The 19050-nt window shown below is 37.6% G+C and overlaps 1 protein-coding gene across 1 annotated transcript; it reads left to right on the top strand.

Annotated features, from left to right (window-relative positions):
• The first annotated feature begins 17169 nt into the window (after positions 1-17169).
• On the top strand, positions 17170-18219 carry LOC109169370. The gene has a single exon (XM_019318252.1). It carries the CDS (start codon positions 17170-17172, stop codon positions 18217-18219), a length of 1050 nt encoding a protein of 349 aa, XP_019173797.1.
• The last annotated feature ends 831 nt before the right edge of the window (positions 18220-19050 follow it).

Genomic DNA, 19050 nt, shown 5'->3' with positions numbered 1-19050 from the left:
AATTCATATTATATAAAAAGTATAGTTGATAATTTGGTTAATAATTATGGTATGATTAAAGTACGAATTTAGATATGGTAAATGATTAAATATCAATAAGGTATGCCAAGCTCCTTGTGTTCAGATGGCACCTCGGGTTGGATTTCCATATAGGAGGTTGTGAGTTTGAGCCTCAGTAGAGACGTTAGGTAGTTAAAAATAATAGTATAATATATGTAGCGTATATCTATTGAAATAAAGGAATTTTAAACCAATAAAGTCAAAAATGTCCATTGTTGTTGTTAGACATTAATTTTAGATTACTGGGAAGGGAATTTCAATCCAATAAGTAGTATAAAGTAAAAAATGTCCATTATTGTTGTTAGACATTAATTTTAGGTTAAAAAGGGAAGGGGTAATTTTGACTCATCACTATCTTTTTTTCACAGAAATTAAAATCCCAAGAGGGGGACATGGGATTTTAATTCCATGAAAATGGGGGAATTGCAATTCCTTTCAACCAAACAAGGGAATTTTGTGGCCTTTGGAATTAGGTGGGAATTAAGTGGGAAGGGAATTTAAATTCCCTTCAACCAAACGCCCTGTATAAGTTTTTTTAGATTTTAGATAATAATAATACTAATAATAATAATTTGTTATTCTAACAAAGTAAATCCCTCCCTCTTGCTAGGGCTTCTCTCTATACCTCCCTCTTGCTAGGGTTTTCCTTGCTTCTTTCTTGGTGGTTCCCCATCGTTTTCCGGCTTTATTCTACTCGTAGCATCGGCCTTGCTTCTCGGCTGTGCGTAGCTGTGGTCGTTGAGGTTCTTGACGTCAATTTGGTGTTAGGGTTTGGTTTTCCCGACTGCATGGGCTCCCGTTTCCGAATGGATGTGTCTGGTTTGTCGGACAAATGGGCAGACATGGTCCTTGAGGGCAAAGAGATTGGTGTGGAGGCTGGTGTGGTTGTTGTAGGCGCTGCGGACGTGCCGAAGACAACATGGACTGTGGTTGTGACAACCCAAATTTTAAATTTATAAATTTCGTTTTAAAGAAATTCAAAATAGCCAATTTTCACTCCTACAAAATTTTTTGCGACAAGAACGGTGTTTGAATAAATTATTTTAAGTGACTTTTTAAATAAATTCAACACCGAGAAGTTTTAATTCCTAAATCCTAAATTTTCGGGTAATTCGCATACCAAGTTTTGAACTGAGAAACCTATCTGAGTGAAACCGGGAGAAAACTGAGAAGCCTAAATTAAGTGTTTATCTAGAAAACATTTTTGGAAAATTCCTTTTCAGACCCAAACTACTTTATATATCAATTCTAGCCCTTGGTTCATGAAGCATGGTGGACCACAAGCCATCCAAAAACACTTGTCTGATTCCATCTTTTAGCCAAGTCATTTTACCCTTTTGCCATTCACCAATCATGGGAGATCCTCCTAGGATTTTGAACCCATATATAAAGAATAGTAGACTCTTTCATCCTCTCCTGATTCCATTCTTGGCTTCCCAACCTTCAACTCTGCAAACAAAGAAGAATCACAGTAAGGTTTCCACCATCCTTTTCCATCCATTCATCTTTCCCCCTTCTAATCTTATTCCTTCTAGCTTCTTTCTCTGAGAACTTAGTAGTAAGTTGTTGTATGGTTTGTTTGAGATGTTTAGGAGGTGAAGGAGGGTGTAGCTAGCTTGAGAAGAATGTGGAATCCCAGCCAAGAGAAGAAATTTGCAAAGGTATAACCCATGGACTCCCAAAGCTATTTCTTAGACTCTATGAAGTCTATTTTGTGGTAGAAATGAGTAGAGATGCTAGATTATTGATGTGTTTGAGCTATTAAGTGATCTATTGTTGATATATGATGTGTTTTTGAGGTTTTGGAAGTGTTGTATTGTCTGAAATAATTTTTACAGGTGGAAGAAGATCATCTGGTGCACAAGGCAGTGTGCACCAGATTGTTCACGGGCCTAGCCAACGGCCTTGGGAGGGGGCCGCTGGCTAGCCCGTGAAAGGGCGGCCCTAGGGAATGGCCCTTGGAGAGGGCCGTTTCCCTGAGCCGTGAGAAGGCAGAGCCAGGAGGCAGAACACATCAAGTTCCGTCGAGTGCTCCGCCAAGCAGCAGTGGTGCAGTGGCCGGGCCCTTGTGGCTCAGCTACATGTTGTTTCGGACCGAGACTCATAGGCCCTTGTGGCTCGGACACTCGGGGCCGTCATGACGCACGTTTAGAATTTGATTTCATCGAATTTGGAGTAGAAATGAGATATTTGTACTAGATTTTGTGAAGACATATGTTACAGAGGTTGTTTGTGTGCGTTAAATGGAAATAAGAAACACCAGACTTAGTTTATTTGTTTGAAGAGCATGTTATTATTTGATTTCTAAATTGAGAAGCATGAACTCTATTTGTTAAGTTTTGCTAGAAAAACATGCCTAAAATGCCTATTGTGACTTATTGAGAATCTTGCCAAGCTTATTAAATGATGAAGTGCACAGAGTATGTTTTCCTTGAATGCTAGATTACAGTAAATGAGATTACATTGAGTATTTTTGAGTTCAAGTGCATGTTGAATACTTGCTAAGTGTTTGTCAAAGAAGGTTTGCTAATTTATGATTTACAAGCATGTTTAGATAATTGTTGAAAGTTCACTGTTAGTGTTTTTATTTTCTCCAAAAAACCCCCAACATATAATTGACAATATTATTATGGCAAACTAAGATAGGGTTTAGCTTGGTGTCGGTTTGTTATTACAGAAGACTGATTGATCAGGTTTATCAACAGACGCACTGACACTCAAAATCTGATAAAGGAAGATGTTTCCAAAATGCTGAACGCGGTTTGAGAAGACTTTTTTTTTTGAAAGAAAATTAGCGGTTCTATTTTGGAAGGTATGGACCGAATCTTTAAGATTGCATTATTCACAAATCTTCCTACCATCTACAATCAAAGATATCTTTGGAGAGTGTTCTTACTAAGGAAGTATAAGTACCCTCATTCGGTCATGAATTAGGGTTACGTTTTAAAGAAGATAGAAACACTCCCTGCTATACAGACGATCATATCTTTGATTATCATGCCTCTTCTCAAGATTATATGTTCTTGGTGATTATGATGAAGAACTTGAGAAGAACTATCGTTGCTTAAACGAAAGGACGCGAAGATCACTCAGTTGTGGGAACAACGTGGGACTGCGTCATTGAAGCGGACTGCATCAGAGTTAGCTCTCCAATCGAAGGGATTTCGTTGGACTTCTACATGCGTGGCTCTCCGCCTTCAACACTCCACTAAACCTTTTTAGACTGGGTACATACCTTATGCGGGGCACTTGGGTGAGATTCTTATTTCTCTACCTTTGTACATTGGATTATGAGTTAGTGGATTGGACGCCTCGGTGATCGTCCCCCAGATGTGGATACACACTGTATCGAACTGGGTAAACATCGTATGTGTGTTTTATTATCTACTTTAGTTTATTCCTCGACAAACTAATCTCCAATCTATCTGTCTGACTGACAATTCACGCCTTCACATCAGTCAGTCCTATATACCAGTTGCTTATTTCTAATAATCATCTTAAACTGGGGAAATGCAAAATTACATGTGGTATCAGAGCTTTTAAGTCTATACAATGACTTGATCCTTACGGGAAGTTTTTGTTTTGCATTGTTCTCTATTTAAGAAGCTGTTTTTCTTGTTGTCTGTTGGGCGTTTGTTTGCTTTCGGCTTGTGTGTTTTGGCTGGGTGTCTTTTGATTCAGGATGGATGCAAGTATGAAACCACCAGAATTGGATGGCCACAACTATTCTTTCTGGAAGGCTCGAATGGAGATTTATCTTCAGGCACAAGGTACCAGAGTATATCACACTGTTCTCACTGGATGGAGTCCTCCAATAGTTGATGTGCATATTTTACACTCATATTTTAGGTACATTTTTATAATATTTTTGCATTAGTTATTCAATATTATTTAATAATTAGTTCTTTTTATATAATATATAATATATAATATATAGAATACATATTAACATATATATATATATATATATATATATATATATATATATATATATATATATATATATTACGTACTATGCTAGTATATATATTTATTATGAATCCTAATATTTTAAATATTACTTCACATATATTTGTTTAGTCCACATCACAAATCAAACAGGTAAATGCTTCCTTTTCTTTTCCTTCATACAGGCAATCAACAGGAGCGATTCTCGTGGCGCCATTCGGACGTGCGGAGAGAAATTAGGAAAATGAGTGGTAGAAAATAGCCTAGGTCCATTTTGGAAAGTGTATAAATAGTGAAAGATTTCTATTCTAAAACGTTCATTCTTCCCTCCTCTATAGTATTCGTTGAAGTTGTTATCAATGTCCATTTGTGGCTAATTTCTATTTGGTTTAGTGAATTGAAGCCCCGGAGTTCATAACACTGTAAGGTTATTTATTTAACTTTATTATATATATGTTTTTATGCATTTTGAGTATTAAATATTCTTCTAAATTATTTGAATAGTTGTATCATTTAATTGCTAGGGAGGCCTACTATTTATTTATTTGATATATTAGATAATGTTGTGCTACAAATTATTCTAATATTCAGTAGCAACTGAGGTTAATTATTGACGGCTTAGTGATAATTGGTCTCGGGTAGAATATTTTCCTAAATTAAATGCAACCGCTTGTGCTTGTGTTATTTAGTTTGTCGGTTTTCCTAGTTCCTATTGCTGTTACTAAATTAAATCTATAGCGCTTGTCTTAGATTATTTAGTAGTTAGGGGTAATTAAACCGCTTGTGCTTTATTTACCTACAACTAAGGGAAAACAGAAATGAAATAATTTCACGACAAATATTCAATTGCATATTAATTACTTTATTAATCAATGATCAGTGTTGAATTCCGGTGGTGGATCTTTACTAACCAAGGTCTCCTATTATAAGTGTTTTCGATATATTATTTTCATTGCTTTATTCGTTCAATTAAATTTCTTGTTTATTTAAATCCTCTTTTGTTTTATCTTTACTCTTGATATATTCCAAACCCCCCTACCTTTAATTTGAGCACAAAAGTTAAACTAGTTACTCCTTGTGGGATCGATCCTTACTCCCGCTACTACGTTTGTAAGGTTTTAATTTGGAAGCCTACGACAGCTCACCAAATTTTGGCGCCGTTGCCGGGGAGATTTTCTTGTTTATTTTGTGTTTATTTAATTTTTTTTTAATTTGTTTTTACTCGTTAATTTTTCCCAAAAAAAAAAAATTAAAAAAAAAATCTTTTCTTTCTTTCGTTACCTTTACATAATTGCTTCACTATCTTTAACGGTTTATGCCTATAACTCGATCTACTGACAAAGAAGTCTTGCCATACAATCCAGAAATTGAAAGAACTGTACGCAGGTGGAAGAAACAAGCTTTGAGGAAAGTGGAATTTAGCGATCTGGCTACCGATATCGATCCCCAACCTTCCAACAATTATGATTTAGAAGAGGAACCCATGGCTCAAAATCGTACTTTAAAAGAGCTTGGAGCTCCAAATGTGGATCAGCAACCTTTATGCATCACTTTTCCCGCTCTAGATGCTAATGTACAATTCGAACTGAAATCTGGATTAATTCATCTTTTGCCTTCTTTTCATGGACTTGCAGGTGAAGACCCTCACAAGCACTTGAAGAAATTCCATGTGGTGTGTTCAAGTATGAAACCCACAGGGGTTACTGAAGAACAAATCAAGTTGAGAGCCTTCCCATTTTCTTTGAAAGATTCAGCGAAGGATTGTCTATATTATTTACCTTCTGGGAGCATCACCACATGGAACAACTTGAAGACAATGTTCCTTGAAAAATATTTCCCAGCTTCAAGGGCGGCCAACATTAGAAAGGAAATATGTGGTATACGGCAAATCAATGGAGAGTCATTGTATGAATATTGGGAGCGTTTCAAAAAGTTATGTGCAAGCTGCCCACATCATCAAATCAGTGATCAACTACTCATCCAGTACTTTTATGAAGGACTTTTTCCGATGGATAGAAACATGATTGATGCTGCAAGCGGTGGTGCTTTAGTTGACAAGACACCAGACGCTGCAAGAACACTAATTGCGAACATGGCTGCAAATTCTCAACAGTTTGGCAATAGAATAGTCCAACCGTCTAAGCATGTGAATGGGGTAAATATTTCTGCTCTTGAGCAACAAATTTCTGGTTTAACTACTCTTGTTCGTCAATTAGCTGTAGGCAATATGCAAACTGTAAAAGCATGTGGAATTTGCTCGGTAGTTGGGCACCAAACTGATGCCTGCCCAACTCTTCAAGAAGAACCTATTGAACAAGTCAACATGGCTGGAGGTTTTCCTGGACAACCTCAAGGTAAGTATGATCCATTTTCTAATAAATATAATCCTGGATGGAGGGATCACCCGAACCTTAGCTATGGGAACTCACAAGGGAACCAGTTTGTTCAGAATCGTTCCAACTTTCAACAGTATAGACAACAATTTCCTTCCAGCCAACAACCAGCCCAAAGCTCTAGCTCAGGTATGAATCTAGAAGATATTGTTAAAACTCTTGCTACTAACACTTTGCAGTTTCAACAAGAAACACAACTATTCCAACAAGAGACAAGAGCTAGTATTCAAGAAACAAAGGTTAGTATTCAAAACTTAGAAAGGCAAGTGGGCCAACTAGCAACTACGGTAAGTCGGTTGGAAGCACAGAGCTCTGGCAAATTACCATCTCAAACGATCGTTAATCCTAAAGAGAATGTAAGTGCAATTACTGTGGGAAGTATGTCGCTGGAAAAGAATGTTGATTTAGACAAGGAAATAAGTGCAGGTAACATTGCCAATAAAGAGAAGTCCCAAGGTAACCTTTCTTCTTTTTCTAATTATGAACCAGTACCCCCTTTTCCTCAAGCTCTTTTAGAACCAATAAGAGGAAACTCAAATAATGATCTGTATGAGACCTTTCGTGAATGTGATGCTAATAAACCACTTTTAGATTCTATGGAAAAAGTACCTCGCTATGCAAATTTTCTAAAAGAGGTACGCACTATGAAAAAGAAACGAAATAATGAAAGAATTGAGGAAGTGAAAGTGCAAGAGAATGTCCCTATGGCTAGTCAAAGCAATCTTCCTGAAAAGTGCAAAGACCCAGGTATGTTTACTATTCCATGCATGATAAGGGGGGTGAAATTTGAAAATGCTATGTTAGATTTAGGAGCTTCTATTAATGTCATGCCATATTCTGTTTATGCTTCTTTAAATCTTAGACCCCTGAATAAATCTAGTATAATAATTCAATTGGCTGATGGATCTACTACATATCCTAGGGGTGTGATTGAGGATTTGATTGTTGAAGTTGATAACTTGGTTTTCCCTACTGATTTTTATGTGCTTGATATGAAAAATAATAATCATATTTTGTTAGGAAGGCCATTCTTAAAAACTGCAAAAACAAATATTGATATTCATAGTGGTATGCTTACTATGGAGTCTAATGGTAAACTTGTGACTTTTAATATTTATGATACCATGAAATCTCCTAGTGATGATAATCTTGCAATTTTTGTTGATTTTGTGAACTTTGTTACATTTGATGAAATTGCTTCGAATGAAAAAGAAAGAAATAAGAAATCATCTTTGAGTACTAATCTGCATGAAGGGACTGTTTCTTTGAATACTCATAATCATCGAAGGTACTCAAAAAGACGATGGAAATTTAAAGATATATCATAAGTCGAGCCAACGACGATAAACAAAGGCGCTACTTGGGAGGCAACCTAAGGTGTGTTTGTTCCATTTTTATTTTATTTTATTTTATTTTTTTCCTTATTCTCATTCAATAACCCTTTTTTCTGCATGTTTTTATTCAACATTGGGGACAATGTTGATAATAAGTGTGGGGGAGGAGATTTAGTTTTATTATTTGTTTACTTAATTTAGTTTTATTGTTTGTTTGCTTATGTCAAACAAATTTTTATTATTATTTGTTTTCTTATTTCATAATTTTCAAAAAAAATATTTTATTAATATTTTATGCAAAATAAGTATTATTTTGAAAAGTAATATTTTTTTTTCTTTCTTGGAATGCATAACATGATTGAATAAATAGTTTGACAAGTTGTGATTAGTTTGTTAGCATCTCTTGTTTGATATGTAGTGGCTATATTAAGTAAGCAATAAACCTGTGAGTGTTTTGAGCCACTGACTGACACTTCGGTCTTATTTTCTTTCTTTTGTGTGATTTCTTCCATAATTTTGTTTCTCTAGAACTTGTCTTGATTCTCTTTTAAAGCTAATTAGACCATGCATGATTCAAATGTGATTAAGGCCATTATTTGACTTTGAGCCTCACTAGCCAAATAACCGGTTCGTCCTATGATTTATTTCCCTTTGTTAACCACTTTGAGCTTTATGGCCATTCCTTTCTTTATTTTGGACCACATTACAAGCCTTTTATATCTAAAATAATGCCTTCACCCAGCTGAATAACTAGTGGAGCAAATTTTGGATTATTTTTGTAATCTACGTGAGGTTGGGAAGGATAAGTGTGGGGGAGATCACTTACTCTTATTAATATGATTGAGAGTGAGGTGAGTTGTATCTTCGTTGCCAATATGTCGTTGGTCTTCTATGAAAAAAGAAAAGAGGAAGCAGTTCACGATTCAAAAAAAAAAAAAAAGCATGAAAAATTGAAAAAAAATGAAATGGAAAAATGAAGAATATACGTTTGAAAAAGAAGAATATTGCTGAAAATTTATGAGAAAATGAAAAAAGAATCAGCAATTGATTTTGAGTTGAAGTTACTTCTAAATAAATGAAGTAAGGGGAAATTCTGGTAATATTGAGGAAGCATTCTGTACCTCAATGGGATGTGTTTTTTGATTGGAAATTGAGGGTGTTGGATTACTTGTATTTATTTGTTCCTCTAGTTTGAAAGCTTTTGTTTAAGCTACTTTCCTAAATATTCCCTACCTTAACCCTAGCCCCATTATAACCTGTGGGAAGTCCTTATGATTTGTGTCATGCATGACTCTTGTAGTGGTGATTGAGAAGATATGCAAGCCTATGGTAGAGCAATTTGGAATGAACTTGAGTGAAATTTATACCCATCAAACACTTGAGTGATGAGTGATATTCATGTGAGGGCTTACTTATTTAGTTCTCTCCATTTCCAGACAGGGGTGCTATCTTATTAATTGCAGGATGCTTCAGATTGTTGTTCATGATATGTTAAGAGTTTTGGGGATTTTATTTATTTACTTTGCAAATAATATTTTTGCTTGGGGACAAGCAAACGTTTTAGTGTGGGGGAATTTGATGTGCATATTTTACACTCATATTTTAGGTACATTTTTATAATATTTTTGCATTAGTTATTCAATATTATTTAATAATTAGTTCTTTTTATATAATATATAATATATAGAATACATATTAACATATATTTATATATATATATATATTACGTACTATGCTAGTATATATATTTATTATGAATCCTAATATTTTAAATATTACTTCACATATATTTGTTTAGTCCACATCACAAATCAAACATGTAAATGTTTCCTTTTCTTTTCCTTCATACAGGCAATCAACAGGAGCGATTCTCGTGGCGCCATTCGGACGTGCGGAGAGAAATTAGGAAAATAAGTGGTAGAAAATAGCCTAGGTCCATTTTGGAAAGTGTATAAATAGTGGAAGATTTCTATTCTAAAACGTTCATTCTTCCCTCCTCTATAGTATTCGTTGAAGTTGTTATCAATGTCCATTTGTGGCTAATTTCTATTTGGTTTAGTGAATTGAAGCCCCGGAGTTCATAACGCTGTAAGGTTATTTATTTAACTTTATTATATATATGTTTTTATGCATTTTGAGTATTAAATATTCTTCTAAATTATTTGAATAGTTGTATCATTTAATTGCTAGGGAGGCCTACTAGTTATTTATTTGATATAATTATTTGCTATATTAGATAATGTTGTGCTACAAATTATTCTAATATTCAGTAGCAAATGAGGTTAATTATTGACGGCTTAGTGATAATTGGTCTCGGGTAGAATATTTTCCTAAATTAAATGCAACCGCTTGTGCTTGTGTTATTTAGTTTGTCGGTTTTCCTAGTTCCTATTGCTGTTACTAAATTAAATCTATAGCGCTTGTCTTAGATTATTTAGTAGTTAGGGGTAATTAAACCGCTTGTGCTTTATTTACCTACAACTAAGGGAAAACAGAAATGAAATAATTTCACGACAAATATTCAATTGCATATTAATTTCTTTATTAATCAATGATCAGTGTTGAATTCCGGTGGTGGATCTTTACTAACCAAGGTCTCCTATTATAAGTGTTTTCGATATATTATTTTCATTGCTTTATTCGTTCAATTAAATTTCTTGTTTATTTAAATCCTCTTTTGTTTTATCTTTACTCTCGATATATTCCAAACCCCCCTACCTTTAATTTGAGCACAAAAGTTAAACTAGTTACTCCTCGTGGGATCGATCCTTACTCCCGCTACTACGTTTGTAAGGTTTTAATTTGGAAGCCTACGACAGCTCACCAATAGTCTAGAATGCTGATGGAACTGCTGGGGCCAAACCTATAGAGACATGGACTGAAGAAGAGATGACGTCCTCTGATCTAAACAATAAGGCGCTGAATTCTATTGTAGGATCTCTTCATGAATCTGTCTTTAGTCTTGTCACCGGAATAAAAGAAGCAAAACGTGTATGGGACACTCTTGAAACCAGATACGAAGGTACAAGTGATGTCAAGCAGTCAAAGCTTCAGTTGGTACTGTCAGAGTTTGAATCTCTCAGGATGGATGAAGAGGAAACAATTTCAATCTTTCACAGTCGGGTTCAGAATTTGATGAACAGAGCTTCAGTTCTTGGTGAACCTTTTACTGATGAAAGAGTGGTCAAAAAGATCCTTCGATCTCTTCCCAAACGTTTCCGAATGAAGGTGACTGCAATTCAGGAACACTCAGGCTGGGAGAAGAAGATTGTGGGAGAACTTATGGGAAGTTTACATACTTATGAACTTGAAGTGCTAGCTGATGATGAACCTGTAGCCAGCAGAAAAGGCAAGTCAGTTGCTTTTGTTGCTGAAGCTGATCGAGAATCTGACACAGATGAAATAGATGACGAAGCTTTGGCCTTGCTAACAAAGAATTTTAAGAAAATATTGAAAAGCATCAACCGCAAGAGTCAAGGACAACCTAACAGGACACAATACAAAAGTGGACAGTCCTCATATCAGAAAACAGAAACGCCCTCCTTCTCACAGAACTGTCAGTCTCAGAGTGGCGGAACAAGACAAATCAGGAGTAATCCAACTGACACAGTTAGACCTCTAAACCGATCCGTGCAATGTCGAGAGTGTGAAGGATTCAGACATGTACAATCTGAATGTGCAACCTATCTCAAAAGAAAGAAAGCTATGTTAGTGGCGACCCTAAGTGATGATGAAGATGAAGCAGAAAATGTCCAATCTGATGAAAATGTGGGAAACTTCGTGGCCTTCTTCACAGCAACAGAAAACCAATCAGAAGAGAATGATACTGATGAAGAATCATATATATATCATCAGATAACTTTGAGGAGAGACATACACAACTGGAACTGGAATTTGCTAAACTAGTTGGAAGTTGGGAACAACTGGTGAAAATCAACAAGAGTCTGAATGAAGATCTGAAGTAGTGAGATGATCTCCTGAAGAAACTAAACAATGAACTTGTCACAAAAGAAAATCTTATTACTCAGATAAGATCACGAGAGGAAAAATTGATAAAAGAACTAGAGGATCTAAAGAAGAACATCAAGATGATGGATACCACTTCTACCTTAGACAAAATTCTGGATTCTGGTTGAAACCCCAATGATAAAAAGGGACTCGGTTTTGAACGAGGAGAGTCCTCGAAGACAGCGCCAGTGTTTATCAAAGAAGGTACATCAGTTGGTAAATCGGTTCACAGTTATGAACAAGGTCAGACATCACGGTCAGTACAGATGAAGCAGAAAGGAATTATGCACACTCGGATTGCTGAGACTGAGACTGGCAGAGTCAAATTTCAATCTCATTACTCAAAGTTCAAGACTAAATTTGTAAAAGTTAGACAATACGTACCCATCTGTCACTACTGTCAAACAAAAGGTCACACCCGACCTGAATGTTACTTCTTTTACAAAGATCAGAGGAAGGAGAAATATCAGAATAAGACTATTACCCCCTTCACGAAACAGGTCTGGGTCAGGAAATTAGAAGTAATATGCTATCCCACAGTAGTTCTGACCGCCTCTATGACTGAAGCAAGATGGTATTTTGACAGTGGGTGTTCCAGACATATGACTGGAAATGTCAAGTGTCTCATGGCTGTTCAACCTAGCAGTGCGTCAGTAACATATGGAGACGGACAAAAAGGAAAGATAGTTGGAAAAGGTACTCTAAATGTACCAGGATTGCCTCATCTGCACGAAGTTCTCCTAGTCAGTGGTTTGAAGACAAATCTTATTAGCATCAGTCAGCTGTGTGATCAAAATTAGAATATGTGCTTCAATCATGACTGTTGCAGAGTCCGTGATAAAGCAGACCAAGTGGTAATGGAAGGAACACGTACGATCCTCTGATAATTGTTATGTTCTGACTAATGAAACAACATGTCTAATATCTAAAACAGACGAATCAAAACTGTGGCATCGACGATTGGGTCACATAAACTTCAGAGATATGGATAAAATGATCAAATTAGATGCTGCTCGTAGGATTCCTAAGCTCAAAATAGAACAGGAAGGAGTTTGTGGTGCATGTACCATTGGAAAGCAAATAAGGGCTCCTCACAAAGCAGTAAAAGTGATCACTACTTAGAGATGTCTAGAACTGGTCCATATAGACCTCATGGGACCAACTCAGGCTGAAAGCATTGGCGGGAAGAAATATATCTTTGTGTGTGTAGATGACTTCTCTCGGTTCAGCTGGGTATACTTTCAGAGAGAAAAATCTGAGGCATTCAATGCTTTCAAGACTCTATGCATAAGAGTACAAAAAGAAAAGGACGAGCCTATCATAAAAGTTCAAAGACTGAGAAGTGATCATGGGAAAGAGTTTGAAAACTCCTTATACTCATATTTCTGCTCTGAAAATGGAATAGCTCATGAGTTCTCGGCTCCCAGAACAGCACAACAGAATGGTGTAGTGGAAAGAAAGAATCGGACCTTGCAAGAAATGGCCAGAGTGATGTTACACGCATCGCATCTACCGCAGCGTTTCTGGGCTGAAGCAGTGCACACAGCATGTCATACAGTGAATAGAGTCTATCTTAGACCAGGTACGACTAAGACACCATATGAGATATGGAAAGGGAAGAAGCCGAATCTGAAGTACTTCCATGTGTTCGGCACAAGATGCTATGTTCTAATTGATAGGGAACAAAGAGGAAAGTTTGAACCCAAGAGTGATGAGGGCATCTTCCTTGGATACTCTCTAAACAGTCGAGCTTATAGAGTTTACAACAAACGAACTCAATCAGTCATGGAATCAGTGAATGTTGTTATCGATGATAACCCAGGAGAATCAGATGAAACATCTGTGATTGATCCAGTGACAGATCTACCTAACAGTGAGCCGTTAAAGACAGCTGAGAAAACCAAACTGCCTGACACACATGATTCATCAGAAGAAGACAAAGAAAGCCCAGAACAGGAGAACTCTCTCTCGGATGGTGATGGTAAAAATAAGCCCACCAGAACACAGAAAAATCATCCACCAGACAACATAATTGGTAATACATCAGATGGAATGAACACCAGAAGTCGGATGAGGAGCAATCTGATAGAAATATCCGGGTTTGCCTGCTACAGCTCAAAAATAGAACCAAAAAATGTGAAGGAAGCCTTGCAGGATGATCTATGGATTAAGGCTATGCAAGAGGAGCAACATCAGTTTGACCGCAATCATGTGTGGGATCTGGTACCAAGGCCTGACCGTGTTAACATAATCGGAACAAAGTGGATCTTCAAAAATAAGACTGATGAAGCCGGAAATATTGCAAGAAACAAAGCTCGGTTGGTTGCTCAAGGATATACACAAATAGAGGGAATTGACTATGATGAAACGTTTGCCCCTGTTGCAAGACTGGAGTCAATCAGAATTTTGTTGGCAGTCGCGTGTATTCTGGGATTCACACTGTTCCAGATGGATGTTAAGACAGCGCTCTTGAATGGGTATCTGCATGAAGATATCTATGTGGCACAACCTAAAGGTTTTGAAGACCCAGTTCATCCGACACATGTCTACAAGCTTAGAAAAGCTCTCTATGGGCTTAAACAAGCTCCAAGGGCATGGTACGAATGTCTGACACAGTATCTGTTACATCATGGGTATAACCGAGGGAGTGTTGATAAGACCTTGTTTGTTAAAACCACTGGAAGTCATGTTACTATAGCTCAGATTTACGTAGATGATATTGTCTTCGGATCTACTCTACAGAAACATACTGATGACTTAGTGAAGGTTATGAAGGAAGAATTTGAAATGTCCATGGTGGGTCAACTGACTTATTTCTTAGGACTTCAAGTTAAACAGAGTACTGAAGGCTACTTTATCTCACAAGAAAAATATGCCAAGAATTTGGTCAAAAAGTTCGATCTGGAGTCATGTAAAACTCCCAGAACTCCTATCTCCACTTCCACAAAGGTGTCAAAAGATGATACTGGAGCATCAGTTGATAACACAGTCTATCGAAGCCTAATTGGAAGTCTGCTATATTTGACCGCAAGTCGACCAGATATTATGTTCAGTGTTGGGATGTGTGCAAGATATCAATCTGATCCCAAAGAGTCACATTTGATAGCTGCTAAACGGATCTTGAAATAAATCAAGGGCACAATTTAGTATGGGTTATGGTATTCCAAGGACAGTGAACTCAGCCTGAGTGCATATTGTGATGCTGATTGGGCAGGAAATATTGATGACCGAAAGAGTACATCAGGTGGATGCTTCTTTGTTGGAAAGAATTTAGTCTCATGGCTAAGCAAGAAGCAGAATTCAATCTCTTTAAGTACTGCAGAGGCAGAATATATAGCAGCTGGAGGATGTTGCACTCAGTTGGTTTGGATGAAGCAAATGCTTCTAGATTATGGTCTCACACAAAGGACTATGACACTCTACTGTGACAATGTCAGTGCAATAAATATTTCAAAGAACCCAGTTCAACACTCCAGAATGAAGCATATTGATATAAGGCATCACTATATCAGAGACTTGGTAGAATCAAAGGAGATAGAATTGGAATATATTCAAACAGATAAGCATTTGGATGACATACTGACTAAGCCTCTGGACGCAAATCAGTTTGAGATTCTCATATCTGCTCTGGGAATCTGCAGGATTGATCAATAAGGCAGAATGATAACACAGAATGAGAGTGTATGGTAGTCTCAATCACGGGTCAAAATTACATATTTGACTTCCTTTTTAATCTCTCTTCTGTTTATGTTAAGATATTATCTTAACCTTGATTACCAAATTTAATTCGCCTCTTTCAAAATTCAAATCATCCGTTTTATCCCTAAAAAGAAGCTATACCGTTGCGTCAATCACATCAGCTGCATGCATTCTGACAACCGCATTAAATAGTGTTCATCACCCTTGGGATTATATATTTGATCGGGTCTCTTTTCACTTTGGAGAAAGAGTTCTAAATACTACTTAGCTCTCTGTTATATGCTTCTGATTCTACACCTAGGATTTCTCTCTTCTTTTTCCCAAATCGCACAACAATGACGGATGCAGTGAGAAATATTATCATCAAGCTAGGAAGGAAAATCCATTCACCAGAAACAACCATGAAGCATGTAAAAACTCTTCTTCAACTCTCTATGAAAAAGAAGTTGAAGCTAGACTCTGTTCTCCGCGACGAAATCATAGTCACAGTGCTCTCAGACTACCCGGAGTTCTATGCGGACTGGTCCGACGATGATACGAGTGATCTTTTGGTGTTGGCCTCCGAAGCGAGTGATGATGTTAGTCCTGCGTCCATTCCTGAGCCTGAAGATGGTAATCGTGCTGGGGCTTTCCTCCAATATTTCTCCCAAAGGGCTCTGGAATCCGAAGAAGTCTCACATCGACGGATAGTAGCTCAACCTCTCTATCTTCAAGCTGCACAGAAAGAAGCCAAACACCGTATCGAGATTCTTCGTAACAGGTCTAATACTTCTGAAACCCCTATTGAGATTTCTCCTGATAAGCCCGATGATTTAATTTATGATGATATTGAATCTGCTCTGCCTGTTCCACAATCTGATAATGAGAATGCTTTACTGTCTGTGAAATCCTCTGTGTCTGCTGATCCTCATCGTTTATCTTTTGAAAAAATTGAGTATACAAAAGTTGCCCTTAACAGTGATTCTGAAGAAAAAGTTAACCAATCTGATAAGGTAGAAAATTTATGTCTGGTTGTGTACTCTGCTGATATTGCGAGATCTGCTATTCCTGTTGTGTCTTTATCTGATGCTACTGAGTCACCGGTTGAGGTTTGCCCGGTTGATGTTTCTCCTAAGTTGCCTTCTGAAATTGAGGCTGCTAGACATTCAAGCCCTCGTCCCTCTGACCCGGTTGATGGAGTTCCAGTTTATACATCCTCTACCTTGGCTGAGAGGCTTGACCACGTCCGACATTTTGCGGGTTTGCCTTCTACTTCTGTACCGGAACCATATAGAGTTATTCATCCTGATGATCCCTCTGTGCAGATAGACAGTGATGATGAGAGAATACTGACTGAAGTTTATGGTCCACAAGCCCAGTTGTCTAGACCTCTTACAGTGGAAGCAACATCACATCCAGACTCATCTACTTTCAAAATTCGAGAAGTCTCCAAACTTCTTGGCTCTTCATCTGCCCCTGTGTCAAAAACAAGCCACTCGGTTTCACCAAGCCCAACTGATCATTCTCCATCCAAAGAGACTAGAAAATCTAAACGCAAAGGAGTCCTTGAGAGAGTAGCCGTTGAAATCGGTGATAATAGTATTGATACGATTCAACCTGAGAAAAGACAACGATCTGCTGAATCCATAAAGGCAGAAAGTGATCCACCTGTCCAATAGGTGTTCAAAACTCTAAGATCGTCTGTCAAGAACAAGGCTCCTGCTACGGCTTCCACCACTTCTACCAGAATGATGAAACCCACTACAAGGTCGAGAGGAAGGAGTGTCACTCTTGATGTCCAAGCTGCTTCGGACAAACCTGACACCACAATTTACAAACCTCAGTTTGTTTCTGCTACAGCTCAAGGAAAGTGGTCTACGATGGTTCGGCGAGAGCTTATAGTTCAGCGATCGGTTGATGAGAATCAGTTGAACTCTGTATGTGACATTTTACCCTTGCTGAGTGAGGTTGGCCTCATGAAGACTGTCACCTCCATTTGCCTCTACTCAAAGCTGCTGACCTACGACTTCTACTGCAATCTGAATGAAGAAATTGACAATCTTACGGGGACCCGGTGCATGCAGATTTTCATTAGAGGAAAGTGGTATATTTTCGGTCCAAACATGATTAATGAATACTATGATTTGAAGGGTGTTGATGAAGACGAGATTACGGATTGGGATTTGGTTGCAAGGACTCTCACTGGTGGTCAAACTCCTGTATGGCCTACAGGTGATATTGACACTCTGTCTAACTCGAAGCTAACCTCCAAATATGTTATTCTGCACCGAATTGCCCTCCACAATTGGCTACCTTCTGCCCATTTTCATACAGTTGGCAAGCAACTGGCTGCTCTCCTGTTCCGTATTGGCACCAAAATGTCCATTGATCTAGGGAAGTGGATCTTCTATCATTTCCTCACTTTGATTCATCCGAGGGAGCAGAAGGTAAGATTGCCTTATCCTAATCTCATATTTGGAGTTCTGACGACGCAGGGCCTAGTACCAATGCCAAGTGAGATTATCAGTCCAACTCTGCTTTATACTGTTGATCCACGCCTCTTGATTGGCAAGCACATCCGAGATGTTACACCTGTTAATGCTCCTCCATCATTTGATGTTGGCGCTCCTGTTGACAACTCGCCACATGCGAAGGACGTTCAGCTATCTCTCCGTCTGAAGGCTCGGGTGTCTGAGCTTGAAACTGTTAATGGCATTATTACGAAGCAACTCACTGCAGCCCGTACTGATATTGCGACTGTTCTGCTTCGTCTGAGTCTACTGCTGCTGAGAATGTGAAGTCTGACAGTGAAGGTCCCTCGAATGCTTAAATTTTCATTTGTCTATCTTTTGCAAAAAGGGGGAGTGCCTAAACTCAGGGGGAGTTGTTTGTGAGTTTTTGTTGGACTCAGTATCTTCTGGCCCTGTTTGGGCATGTGAATGTGATGGCCTCATGTTTTGTGAAGAATGTTTCTACTTATCTTTTGTCCAGCACGACTTGTGTGCTGTTATTGTTTAAGGGTTGTAATTCAGACTTATGTCCTTTATGCGACAGTTATCTTCCTTTTCTCCCTAGTTTATTGTTTTATCTTATTCGAGTTGTTTTGCCAAATAATAGCCAAAGGGGGAGTTTGTTAGTGTTTTTATTTTCTCCAAAAAACCCCAACATATAATTGGCAATATTATTATGGCAAACTAAGAAATGGTTTAGCTTGGTGTCGGTTTGTTATTACAGAAGACTGATTGATCACGTTCATCAACAGACGCACTGACACTGAAGATCTGATAAAGGAAGATGTTTCCAAAATGCTGAACTCGATTTGAGAAGACTTTTTTTAGAAAGAAAATCAGCGGATCTGTTTTGGAAGGTATGGACCGAATCTTTAAGATTGCATTCTTCACAAATCGTCCTACCATCTACAATCAAAGATATCTTTGGAGAGTGTTCTTACTAAGGAAGTATAAGTACCCTCATTCGGTCATGAATTAGGGTTACATTTTAAAGAAGATAGAAACACTCCCTGCTATACAGACGATCATATCTTTGATTATCATGCCTCTTCTCAAGATTATATGTTCTTGGTGATTATGATGAAGAACTTGAGAAGAACTATTGTTGCTTAAACGAAA

This window comes from Ipomoea nil, unplaced genomic scaffold, assembly GCF_001879475.1.
Source record: "Ipomoea nil cultivar Tokyo-kokei standard unplaced genomic scaffold, Asagao_1.1 scaffold3314, whole genome shotgun sequence".
In the NCBI taxonomy this organism is placed as follows: domain Eukaryota; kingdom Viridiplantae; phylum Streptophyta; class Magnoliopsida; order Solanales; family Convolvulaceae; genus Ipomoea; species Ipomoea nil.
This window is presented reverse-complemented; position numbering and strand designations above follow the sequence as displayed.

Bases quoted from the DNA above. Each gene is read 5' to 3' on its own strand.
- LOC109169370 (XM_019318252.1), top strand. From the start codon at position 17,170: ATGATGAAACCCACTACAAGGTCGAGAGGAAGGAGTGTCACTCTTGAT.